Here is a 13,300-nt window from a genome sequence, read left to right as displayed (position 1 = left end):
ACACAGCAATTTTGCTAAAGTTTCAATTGTTCAAATATGCTTCCAAATTCAAAAAAGAAGCTTTTGGACAGTATCTTGGAACCAACTAATATCCATCCATAGCTACTGTGGACTATCAAGAGACCACCAATAGTTCATGGTCATTTGAAATAATTTCAAACACCAGAAACACAAAGATGAACAAGAATGGTCCCTGCACTCAAAGTTTTCAAGGGAAATTAAGACTTGTTCACATACAATTATAAGACAGAATAGTTTTCAATTAATGAAGAGAGCCAAAATGTTGGCAGCTGCAGATCACGAAGCAGAGAATCAAGAGGAAGAATGGAAGGAAGTTTAGGTATTCCTGTCATGTGAAAGGATAAGGAAGCACACCACAGGCATGAGGAAAGGAGAATATTTTGGAACTATCCTTGTGGAAAATGGCAATGAGAAATGAGAAAAAGAGGCACTGATGATCAAATGTCATGGTTCTGTGGCTTTGAAGTCAGCAATAATCTTCAGATCTGGAGCTGGAATGAACAAAGCAGAGTGTAAAATGTACCCAGAGCTGGAAATTTACAAAGAGGGTGTGAATGAAGGGAAGCCAGGTACAGGACTATAATGCTGGTTGCACAACTAAATTGACAAAATACATATTTTTTTGTTTACTATATTGTATATATCAATTGCTATATTCTTCACCTTTTTATTAATATATGGGCATATCAGTTCAACTAGTTTCCATAATCATTTGGGTTATTAGTAATTTTTTATTATTATAAACAATGCAGAGACAAGCATCCTCATAGCCAAATCTCTGCACTTATCCTCAACAGATGAGAGTTCCCTTTAGTCCAGTTAAGACCTTTTTGACTGAAACTTAGCCAGGTTACTCTACCTCCTCTGCTTCCACGGATGACTAAGTCAGATTCTGTGCAACCTTCAACAAAATAGGGGCCCTTCTTCCCCTAAGCTTCCTACTTCTACCACTGCAACCCCTTCCTTCTCCTCAGCCCTCTAAACCCCCTCTATCCTTGATGAACCTAATCCCAGAGCTGGGGGCCAGAGACTCCAAGGCAAGCCTTCAGGGGCAGAAATGCTTCCAGAGCCACAGAATGAGGATGGAAAGAGGAAGAGGACAGCACTGAAGAATATGCCAGAGGAAGGAACTGCTGCATTGTGTATCAGTGGATGACATTTCTTGTCTTTTTTCCTCCCTTTCTGTTCACTCAAAGGGAGCAAGAAAAGGGGAGAAAATTAAACTTTTGTTTTTGCCAAATCAAGTCGCTGCTTGTATAACTTTTCCTTTTTTACGATAAAAAAAAATTGCCTTCTCACGAGAGGTGAAATTCTTTATGGTTAAGGTTAGAAATCTTTATGCACTTCTTAAGATTCTCTTCTTATGACAAATTCCTAGGAGTGTCAGATCAAGAGACAGACACATTTTCAAGGCTTTTAATACAGATGGACGCAAACTGTTTTCCAGAAAAGTTGTAGCAATTCACAACAATTCACAATTCCTGGGATGGCATGATAGTTCTTAGAAGACAAACACCATGCCTGTTCACTTTTGTATCCCCATAGTCTAGAATAATGTTTTTTCCAATATACATCTGTAGAATTATACGGTACTTCTTTTTTAATCAGAAGAGCACAATATCTTGTAAAGAACTTTGTAATTAGGACCCAATGGCATAATTTATGATTTAAATCACATTTCACAAGAATTGCCAGTAACAAACTATTTATTACCAATACATATCAGACACCATATTTTTGATTATGCTTCACACATCATTTGCCATAAAAATTATGAGCTTTTCATCACCATTTAAAGAATAAATCCAAGATTTGGTGGCAAAAGGCCCATATTTGCTACAAATTATAGTTCTAACATAAGATAAATTAGGTAGTGTCCTAAGGAATTGTCAAGCCTTTTAGAACTTCCAAGGGATCATTGCATATTCTTTCTAAAAGACTATTCAAAATTAAATTTATAAGAATAAACAACAAAAGAATATACATAAGAAACTACTCAGTCCGTCTATCTGATCAATCTTTACTAAGTACTACATATATCATAAGGCACTCCATATTACTTTATCAATTGACTCCTTCATAGTTTTTTTAATACTATGCTTTCTTCTAATTCAATGTTCCATCTTCTACTTCTCAGATACCACCTAAAGAGAAGCTGCAGCATCTAAACATGGTTATGTAGCTTAATTCAGCAATAACAGCTGTGTGTAGCCTACAGCAGAAGAAATTGGTCTGTGACCTTTAAAATGTTATTCCTCAATCCAGAGCCCAGTTTCTTCATCTTCAAATTGAAGGAGACAAACTAGATCAATGGTTTTCAAACTATACTTCATCCAGGGAGGCACCTCAGGAACCACCGCATAGAATAAAGCGAGAACCAGGCAGGTAGGGCTGCCAGAATGGTCCCCAGCTTTGCTTTAACCAAATTAACCAAACTAATATTATAGAGCCCTGTACTAAGATAAAATTGTATTTAAAATTCAAGAAACCTCTATGATGTAGGCACCATTATTATCCTGACTTTACATATGAGGGAATTGGAGCTTAGTGGCTACGTAGCTAAGAAACAGAGCCAGGTTAAAGTCCAGGTAGTTAGACTCCAGATTTGGGGTTTTTAATTACCAGCTCTCATCAAAGCACCATCATTTTTAGCTGTTTTATATATGGGTCATTGCTGTAATATTTCACTTAGCAAATATTCTCTTGTTTAAAAAAAAATAGCACTGGTCAAAAAGAAACAAAAAGATGATATCAAAGGCCTCTTTTCCAGCTCTAAAAATTCTGTAACCCTAAAATCCTATTTTAAATAGAAGTGGTATAGAATATCACAAAAGATACAAAAAAAATACTGCAAAGGTTTTTAAATGAAAGTCATTTTATTATCTTATGACCCATTCATTGCATCTGTAGACTTTAGGACCCTCTCTTTTATGGGGAAAAAAGGAGCCAAATCTTAAACATTTGAAGGTAACTATTGAAATCAGTAAGGTGGCTGCGCAGAAAAGAATCTCAATCTCTTCAGGACACTGCTACTTAAATTAAAATTAATTCATGCAGACCAGTGCCACCATAAATTCTTGGTCATCAACCTTATCTGGGCCCTCTGCCTGGCAACGTTACTGCGACATCCTTGTTGGCACTCTCGCTCACTCTCCACAGTAACTATTTCCAATATCCCCTTCCGACATTTTTCAAACTGCCAACATAGTCTTCTCCTTACTTTCAGAAGAAAGCCTCACTTATTACTGCGTAATGAAAACTGAAGCCATCAGAAGAGAACTGCTTCCCTTTCCTGATATCCAACACAGAAATTCCCACCCCTGCTCTATCACAGTAGAAGCTGCTTCAGGTCCTTCCTCCTGGATCTGATCCCTTCATGTGGACTCTGGATTCCATCCTCTCAAATCTAGTCAAACACTTCATTCTGTAATCACCTCTCAGTAATGTTTCCAACCTCTCCCATCTCTCCCTTTTCCTGGGCTCCTTCCCGTCAACTTTAAAACATGTTTGAAGTTCTCGCAATTTTAATGAAACCCCAAATTAAAAATCCATTATCCCACCTTTCACTCCAGCTAATTCCTCATCTCCCATACAGACCTCAACTACTGCACTTGTACCCTGGCTTCTGCACTCACCAAAAATTACCAACAAATACTTTTCATGCTTACTTCTTCTCTCAAAATGTTTGAAATTACTGACTAGTCCATTCTTACTTCCACTGCTTAATTTATAATTTATCATCTATATAAAAACGACAGATATATAGACAGAGATAGAGGTATCAAATCTCTCTCCTAAGTGCTAGACCTATATAATTAGGTTACACCTGTATATCCAATTGCTTAACTTGTCTCATCAATCACTCACCAACTCAGCAAATCCAAATCTTAACTCATCTTTCCCTTGATCCTCCAGCCCCCTCCCATACTGCTTCCCTGGAGTTCTTCAGGGGATGCACCACCCCCTAACAAGTTGCCCAAACCACGATCTGAGAGTCATATCTGGGTTTTTTCCTCAACTCTCACAGCCAATCAACCACTAAAGCTGTAACAATTCTTCCTTCTAAATATAGTATCTCCTAACTCCACTCACTTCTCTCAATTCCACTACCTAGTGCACGCCATTAACCCTCTCTTATTACTCCAACTGACTCCCAAACCAACTTTGCTCCCCTCCAATCCATTTCTCTCAGTGATCTTTCAATGATACAAATCCAACATGTTATTCTCCTGCTCAAAGAAGTCAACTGCTTTCTGCCTCCTTAGGATATGGTAAACTAGACTCCTTAGATTGGCTTACCAGGCATTTATTCCATGGCCTGATCTACCACCCTAGCCATATATCTTTTGCTCTATTTATAACTACTTTTGGATACTTGAACTTGCCCTGCTCTCTCTGACCTTTAGCCTGTCCTCACATTGTTCCCTCTGACTTAAGGACCTCTTCCTCTATTACAGGATTAGCTTCCAGTTAATCACCCTTAGGTTTTCTGCTTAAGTGCCTACCCCTCCAAGAAACTTTAGTACAGTGCTGTGGTAAAGAGTACAGGCTCTAGAGCTCCCCTGCCTGTTCTTGTTTTTTGTTTTTGTTTTTAAATTTTCTGGCTGCACTGTGCGGCCTGCAGGATCTTAGTTCCCCAACCAGTGATCGATCCTGGGTCCCGGCAGTGGACAGCCAGGGAATTCCTGCCTGGGTTTAAATCCCACCTCCACCATTACTTCTTTGTGCCTCAGTTCCCATATCATAAAATGTAGATGATGATAACAACAGTAATAATCTCAGAGTTGTTGGGAGGATTAAATTAGTAATTGTAAAATAAAGCTCTTGGGATAGTTCCTGGAACATAATAAATGTTCAATAAACGTAAGCATGAAAGCTTCTGTGGATCTCCTCCAACTGGTTAACTTTCCTAGCACCAACACAGTACCCTGAATCGACTTCATTACAGCACTTGACTACACGCACCTGATTACTTTGTCTTCCCTTCTTGAGTTTGAGTACAGACGTCATGTCTGGTCTTCTTATCACTACAACCCCAGCTTCTACTTCAATGTCTAGCACAGAGTAGATGTCTAATAAATGAGTTGAACACTGCTTCTAAAAACTTCTTCATCAAAAGGATAACAAGCCACAGATTGGGAGAAAATATTTGCAAAAAAATATCTGATAAAGGACTGTTATACACAGTCCTAAAATACACAAAGAACTCTTAAAACTCAACAATAAGAAACAAACTGATTTAAATATGGGCAAAAGTTCTGAATAGACACCTCACCAAAGAAAATATACAGACGGTAAAAAAGCACACGTAAAGATGCTCTACATCATATGTCATTAGGAAACTGCAAATTAAAACAAGAATGAGATACCACTACGCATCTATTAGAATGGTGAAAATCCAAAACACTGACAACACCAAATGTTGGTGAGGATATGAAGTAATGGGAACTCTGGTGTAAATTCAAAATGGTACAGCCACTTTGGAAGACAGTTTGGCGTCTTCTCACAAAACTAAACATACTCTTGCCATACAATCCAGCAGTCACACTCTTTGGTATTTACCCAGATGAGTTGAAAACTTACATCCACACAATAGGACTTCCCTGGTGGTCCAGCGGTTAAGACTCTGGACTTCCACTGTAGGGGGGTGGGTTCCATCCCTGGTCAGGGAACTAAGATCCCACATGCTGTGTGGTGTGGCCAAAACAAAACTTACGTCCACACAGAAACCTGCACACAGATGTCTATGAAAGCTTTATTCATAATTGCCAAAACTTAGTAGCAATCAAAACGTCCTTCAGGGGACTTCCCTGGCGGCACAGTGGTTAACACTCCACGCTCCCAACACGGGGGCCCAGGTTCGATCCCTAGTCAGGGAACTAGATCCCACATGCATGCCACAACTAAAAGTTCGCATGCCACAACTAAGGAGTCTGCAAGCCGCAACTAAGGAGTCTGCCTGCCGCAACTAAGGAGCCCTCAAGCCACAACTAAGGAGCCCTCGAGCCACAACTAAGAAGCCCATCAGCCACAACTAAGGTCCAGTACAACCTAATTAATTAATTTTTTAAAAAAAGTCCTTCAGTAGGTGAATGGATAAACTGTGGTACCACTCAGCAAATGGAGTACTAGTCAATGCTTTAAAAAAAAAAAAAGAGCTATCAGACCATGAAAAGGCATGGAGGAACTGTAAATGCATATTACTAAGTGAAAGAAGACAGTCTGAAAATGCTACATACTATACGGTTTGACCAATGTGACATGCTGGAAAGGAAGAGCTATGGAGACAGGAAAAAGATCAGTAGTTGCCAGAGGTTGGCAGGAAAAGGGCAGAGCACAGAGGATTTTAGGGCAATTAAACTATTCTGTATACTGTAACAGTGGATACTTATCACTGTACATTTGTCAAAACCCACAGAATGTATAACACCAAGAGTGAACACTAACGTAAACTATGGATTTTGGATGATAATGATGTGTCACTGTAGGTTCTTCAATTCTAACAAATTTACCACTCTGGTGCAGGACATTGATAGTGAGGGAGGGAAGAAGGGGTAATATGGGAATGCTCTGTACTTTCTGCTCAATTTTGCTATGAACCTAAAACTGCTCCAAAAAATAAAGTCTATTTTAAAAAAATCTTCTGTTGCTTTAAAAACATCCTTTTAAACTTCTACTTTATACACTGAGCTATAAAAAAACAATTTTAAGACTCTAGATTAGTTACTCCTCAAGGTTACTCATTTGAACCACAGAAAATGATGCAAATAACTGTTTTCTTGATTCTCCTGAGAATGAACATAGCTAGGACCATTCCAGATTCACAGGTAAGAAGTTATTTCATTACATACAGTGAATGCTTAAGGATTATAAATGTTTGTTGCCACCTTACACTTAGATCTTCCTTTTGCGTGTGTGGGTGTGCAAGAAGTTTATTGGGGAGTACGCTTGAGAACGACACTCAGGAGGCATCAAGGAAATAGAACTGGGCAGTGGAAGAAGCTGAACTGCAATATTGCAGCGCAGTCACTATTGCAGTGCAGTCACTACAAAGCTCTCGGCTGATCTCACAAGGAACCCTGGAACTAGGATGTCCCTTCAGAGTTGTCCAGAACTGAAGCAAGGGGGCCACAGACTTTGGGTGGTTTTTTTGGGTTTTTTTAAGAATAATCAAACTAACATGACTGACACGTTCTTTTATTTCTAATTCAACCCTGGAAATAACTCCATGTTTTAAAAAAAAGCAAGATATGATCAAATAAGAACACATACAATATGTACAGAATTAAAACAATGGTAAATAGGTGATTTAAGGTAGCCAAAACTCAAAAATGAAGTGGCCTTTTTATGGAAAGAAAATCCTTCACCCTTACTATTACTTCATCAGCCAATAACAACAGTTGTAAAGCACCTTAGTTTACAAAGTAATTTCACAGGTTTCTCTAGCCCCCTGACTAGATTAATCCTCTCCCCAATTACATATTCCCCAAACACTCTATACACCTTTCTGTCACAATGATCACACTTAAAATAATGTGTTCAATATTTGTCTCTCCCAGTCTGTTTGCACCACGTGGGCAGGGACTAAGGTCTGTCTCATTCTCCACTGTGAACTCGGTATCTATCTTTGAGCGTGACACATGGTGGGCATTCTATTAATGTTTAGCGACTAACTGAAAAGTTTCCCCCTAAATGATCAAAAACTAAAAAAGCAACGTTTTTCTCCATTGATAACTTAATTATCTAAGCAGTTAATATGTGTATCTACCAAGAACAGCACACAAACTTGCTAAATCACTAAAGAAATATCCCATCATACTTTTACAGAACTTATCTAGACTACTAACTAGACTTAGTTCCAAACAGTAAAATGTGAAGTTTTCTTCTGCACACCTGCCACATACCCTTGTTAAGTTGACTGGCCTTAATGAAACAGTTTTCTTGAAGATAGGGTTAAAGGGGTCATCATCCTGTCTCCACCCTTTCAGAGCCAGACTTCTTGAAAACAACATCCTTAAGCATAAACTCTGCTACCTCACCTCACTCTTTCTCCTTTACTCACAGCAAACCAGCTTTCACTTCCACTACAACACTGGATCCAGTCTCTTCAAAGTCACCAACAACCTGGGATAGATAAGTCCAGTGAATACATTTTGGTTCTTCTCTTATTCAACCTTAACAGTTTTGACACTGTTTTTGCTTTTCAGTGTTTTTAGGAGCAACAGAGGAGATTCACTGCTCAAGCGCTCCTGCTGTGCCTTTAACTGTATGTTCAGGTAGTAAACTACCACAGGTGTTAGAAGGAAAAAAAAAAGTTGGACTCTAACTCCCTATTGTACAAACCCACTCAAAACCTAAAGTAGTAAGAATAAGTTTAATCTACCTCCCCCACCTTTGAAAACTAAGTGGGGTAATGGTAAGGGGGTGGGGGTCATTTTGCTTAACTCAAAAATTAAAAAGGAGGAAAAAACTATAAAATCTTTCCAACTTCTACTGAAAAAGATAAATAATATATAATTAAAGTTACCCATCCCTATTTTAACATATATTTTGTAATTAAAAAATGTATATTACATTTCTGTACTTTAACCTCCTTAGTAATAAAATATGGTAGCTTTTAATCATGACTAGGAATGTCATATGACATTGATATTATTAAAAACACAGTCAATTTACTTCACCTTAAAAACAGACAAGACCCTTAAGTAGACACGTTGGCAGGAAGCATAATTTTACGGAATTCCCCTTATGCAATAAATGTTTTAGTACCACATCAAACTTGGCTTTTTTTCTTTCAAAAGAAATTAAAATTTGCATGTGAATTACAGAGTTCAACCTCATTCATCAATGACAGACCGTGGACTCTGAAAAATGTCATGTTCCCTCATACCAGTTTCATAGCTTCTGAATCAAGGTAGATATGCCTCCTGTCTGGCAATGAATATAGTAACAGGAAAAGTGTTGCTTCACTCTCCATGTAAAACATCTCTTTGGTATCTTAGTCAACAAATCAATTTCAAATGCAAATGAGTAAAATAATACTAATAATTCAAATCAATAACCCTGCAAGAATGTTAACTACCTATTTTCCTCTTATTGTGTTCCCCAACTCTTTATTGTAGACGGAAAACACTTTCATTAACACATAACCTTGAGGACCACCCCCCCACCCCTCCCCACCCCCCCCCACCAAGAGATGAAGGACTTTGCTCAAGGCCACAAATAAATCAAAATGAAAATGGAATTTAGATACCAAATGCAAGTCATTTAACTTACATTCTGACAGTTTAAGGTATCTTTTTTCTTCACTAGTTGCAATAAATTTACCACCTTAACCATTTTTAAATGTACAGTTTAATAGTGTTATCTATATTCACATTATGTTAACAGTTTAATCTTTTTAATCTTTTAATAGATAAATCTATTATTAAAAATATGGTTTTGTAGAAACATATCTTCCTAAATTTACTCATGGTTAGCTACAGAACAATTTATTTAAATTGCAAGAGTGGGGATTCAGATAACTCATTTTGACTTTACGGTATCATAAATATAAGTAAACAGGAGCCAGACTGAAGGGACTTGCACTTTAGAAATCTGGGACAACTTAAGCACCAAAACAGTTAAGAGTAGTAATGGATGAAGTAACCTACTGAATGAAGTAAGGATCCATGAGTCCATAAATAAATACATCAATAAGCAAGAAGGAAATGTTCTTTCTTATAATAATACAAAGCTAATAAAAGTAGAAGGAATGGACTTCTCCGGTGGCACAGTGGTTAAGAATCCGCCTGCCAATGCCGGGGACGCGGGTTTGAGCCCTGGTCTGGGAAGATCCCACATGCCGTGGAGCAACTAAGCCCGTGAGCCACAACTACTGAGCCTGCGCTCTAGAGCCCATGTGCCACAACTACTGAAGTCCGCATGCCTAGAGCCCAAGCTCTGCAACAGAGAAGCCACCGCAATGAGGAGCCCACGCACGGCAACGAAGAGCAGCCCCCGCTCGCCACAACTAGAGAAAGCCCGCGCGCAGCAACGAAGACCCAACGCAGCCAAAAATAAAATAAAATTAATTAATTTTTTAAAAAGTAGAAGGAATGATGAAATTAGAAAAATCACTATTTTACATCACAGTACTCATTTCTCAGGCAAGAATCAACAGATAAGACTAATGGGTGAAAGTCTGATGAGAAACAGAAGAGTTACATAGTTTCAATGTATCTCTCCACAAATTAGTTAAAAATCAGGAAGGGATGAGTAGTAATTTGATAGTGGAGAAACCTGCTGAACACTTTAGCCAAGTAATTAACATCACCAATAATGGGATAAACCAACATTATGAGCCTCCTAATATGATGCACTGAAAACACAATACCACTTCTGTGATACTCCTGCCAGTACATAACCTGAAACCAATCAGAGGAAACACCAGACAAACCTAAATCGGGGGACAGTCAACAAAATAGAAGGCCTGTACTCTTCAAAAATGTCAATGCCATCAAAGCCAAAGAAAGGCTGAGGAGTTTTCTAACAAAGACTGAAGAGACATGAGAACTAAAGGCAAGGCATGATCCCAGACTATCCTAGACCAGAATAAGAAATACTGCTACAGGTGCAAACTATTACATACAGAATGGATAAACAACAAGGTCCTATTGTAGAGCACAGGGAACTGTATTCAGTATCCTGAGATAAACCATAACGGAAAAGAATATAAAAAAGAATGTGGGGCTTCCCTGGTGGCGCAGTGGCTGAGAGTCCGCCTGCCGATGCAGGGGATGCGGGTTCGTGCCCCGGTCCAGGAGGATCCCACATGCCGCGGAGCGGCTGGGCCCGTGAGCCATGGCCGCTGAGCCTGCGCGTCCGGAGCCTGAGCTCCGCGGTGGGAGAGACCACAACAGTGAGAGGCCCGCATACCAAAAAAAAAAAAAAAGAGTGTGTATACACACACATATATAAATGAATCACTTTGCTGTACAGCAGAAATTACTTGAGTAATATCTACAGATCAGATAATAGTATTGTATCATTGTTAAACTTGCTGATTTTGCCAATTATACTGTGATAATGAAAGATGAACCTCCTTGTTCATAGAAAATATACTGAATTACTTAGGAGTAAAGACCATGTCTGCAACATACATATTATATCAGAAAAATAATATGTATATATGAGTAGAGAGAAAGCAAATGTGCCAAACTGTTAATAGCCGGTGAAACTCAGCAAAGGGTTTTGAGAATTCTTTGTACTATTCTTACAACTTTTCTGTAAGCTTGAAATTTCTAAATTTTTAAAGTTAAATATGTATGTGTATTTATCTATCCATTTTATAAGTGTTCCCGCCGTTTTCCTATACCCTTGTAATTCAAATCTCTCAAATGTTCTTAATGACTTTAGAGGAGCTACTCTACTTAGCATGACTTCAAACTCTGAAAATAAAGTCAAGGTCAAAGTCTTTGGCAAACCACAGTAAAGATTTGGAAATACTGCCTATGTATGTTGGCAGTGTTTATAATGACTTAAGCTAGGCATTCCATTTTTTTCTGTTAGTGCTACAAAATAACTGAGTCCTAAATTCCCCCTCCACAACTATTTCACTTATGCCAGACTTCTAACCTGTCCACATAACTACCTTCCAATTACTGTATAGGTAAGAATCTGGCTCTGATACGTGGCACTTTCCCAAATCCATGACTTTAACTTGTTTATGTCTGAGTCATCTGAGGAAAATTTCTGGGGGAGACTGAACACTGACCTGAAGGATGTGGGTTTGAACTTTGAGTGTATTGGGGGGGGGCGGGGCTGGGATTTTTTTTTTTTAAGGGAACAAGAATACATAAGAAAAGGACCTACAGATATCTAGAAAGACTGCCAACTATGTTTCAGGGAGAAAATCCCAACGGTGGGTACGAAAACATGCATGCACAAGAAAAACTGCAGAAAAAGTACAAAACGTCAGGAAAGTTTCTGATCCAAGTTTAGCAATCTTTTCACTTAACCATCAGAATATCTACAGAATCTACAATATAAATTGTTACTTGACTTGTAATTGGTCAATCTCCAAATACTACTGTCCCATAGCATTAGGACAAACACATATATTCTATCAGTCTTTCTCACAATAGCAAAATGTGGTAAACTCATGATTTGTAACTAATGAAAGCATCAAAACTTACCGCTACCAATAATCGTTCCCTAGCTATTTAACCAGCAATCTGCTGGTTTAAAAGCAGGTCAGCTTGCAGTAAAAAGACGCCTGCCTTTCAAAATTGGCTACAGCTGTCAGTACAATCACCTAAACGTAGCACTGTCCCATTAGCCAGAGAGCAGAGCAAGTTTCCAAAACCACATCGCCCCTCGCTCGCCCCAGCACTTGACAGTGAGTGGATTCGAAGAGCCGCAATGCACCCAGGGAAAATGCTTAATTCTTCCAGAAACGTCACCTTCCAAGCTGAATTCAGGTTTTAAACTTTTTCCAAGAGGACATCCCGGCGGCGACATTTTCCTCCCTCGGGTAAAGATTCCCCGGGGACCCAGCTGCTCGCTCCCCGCCAAAGGTGGAGAAACTGGCGGCCTGTCAGTGCTGGAGGGTGGGAAAGGGGCTGGGAAGACGGAGAGGAGGAGGGGCGGCGGGAGCGCAGGTTCAGTACTCTGACCTCTGACCTCGACCCCCACCTGGCGGCCCGGAAGGAGGCAAGGGCAGGCCCCAGAACTTTGAGCCCGAGCCCCAGGCCGGGCTGGGCCTGCCAGCGCGAGGGCCAGTCAGGTCCGGGGGTGGCGGTGACCTTCGCCCAGACCTTCACAGGGACAGCAGATCGAGGCTGGACCGTCACCAGGCTCGACCCTTCCCGCCCGGACTCACCGCCCGCCGGAGCTGCCCAGGAGCCACCGCTCGGAACATGGTCACTGCACCCGTTCACTTCACCCTAGCCGAGAACGTACCCAACTGCACCGCCTCCGCGAGTCACCGTAACGCTCGCGAGACTCGGGAACGAGAGCGGACGCCCGGGCGAGGAGAGCGAGCTCGCGGTTTCTGCCTGCCCATTGGGCGGTCGCGCAGCCAATGGGGACGGCGGAAAGTTAGGGGCTGGACTTGGGAGTGGGGCAAAGGTGAGGCTGTTAACTAGGAGGCGTTGGGTGAAGCCAGGCTAAAGAAAGGGACGGGCAAAGCGGTCAAACTGCCGGTGACAGTAGCCCAGAGTGTCTGCCAGCCCCAGTGTGCAACGCTTGTTGGACTGAACTTTCCCACTGAGCTGATGACGTCACTGTCCTGGCTTCC

The 13,300-nt window shown here is 40.2% G+C and overlaps 1 protein-coding gene across 4 annotated transcripts in view; it reads right to left on the bottom strand.

The window, feature by feature from the left end:
* Positions 1-13,045, bottom strand: part of ETFA (electron transfer flavoprotein subunit alpha) — a 90,956-nt gene extending 77,911 nt beyond the window's left edge. For 2 of the 4 annotated variants that reach the window (XR_008618583.1, XM_028495138.2), the window contains exon 1: positions 12,884-12,992. Coding sequence is in view for 2 of the 4 variants with exons in the window: in XM_028495138.2 (XP_028350939.1) it covers positions 12,884-12,922 (39 nt within the window). In the remaining 2 variants the exon portion in view is untranslated. Of the gene's footprint in view, positions 1-12,883 lie in introns of all 4 variants that reach the window. The other 2 variants (XR_003681665.2, XM_007113027.4) reach the window with 2 other exon arrangements.
* Between the last annotated feature and the right edge of the window lie 255 nt (positions 13,046-13,300).

The sequence above is a fragment of the Physeter macrocephalus genome, chromosome 11 (genome assembly GCF_002837175.3).
Source record: "Physeter macrocephalus isolate SW-GA chromosome 11, ASM283717v5, whole genome shotgun sequence".
Classification (NCBI taxonomy): Eukaryota; Metazoa; Chordata; class Mammalia; order Artiodactyla; family Physeteridae; genus Physeter; species Physeter macrocephalus.
Note: the sequence above shows the minus strand (reverse complement) of the source record. Positions and strands in the feature narration are given on the sequence as shown.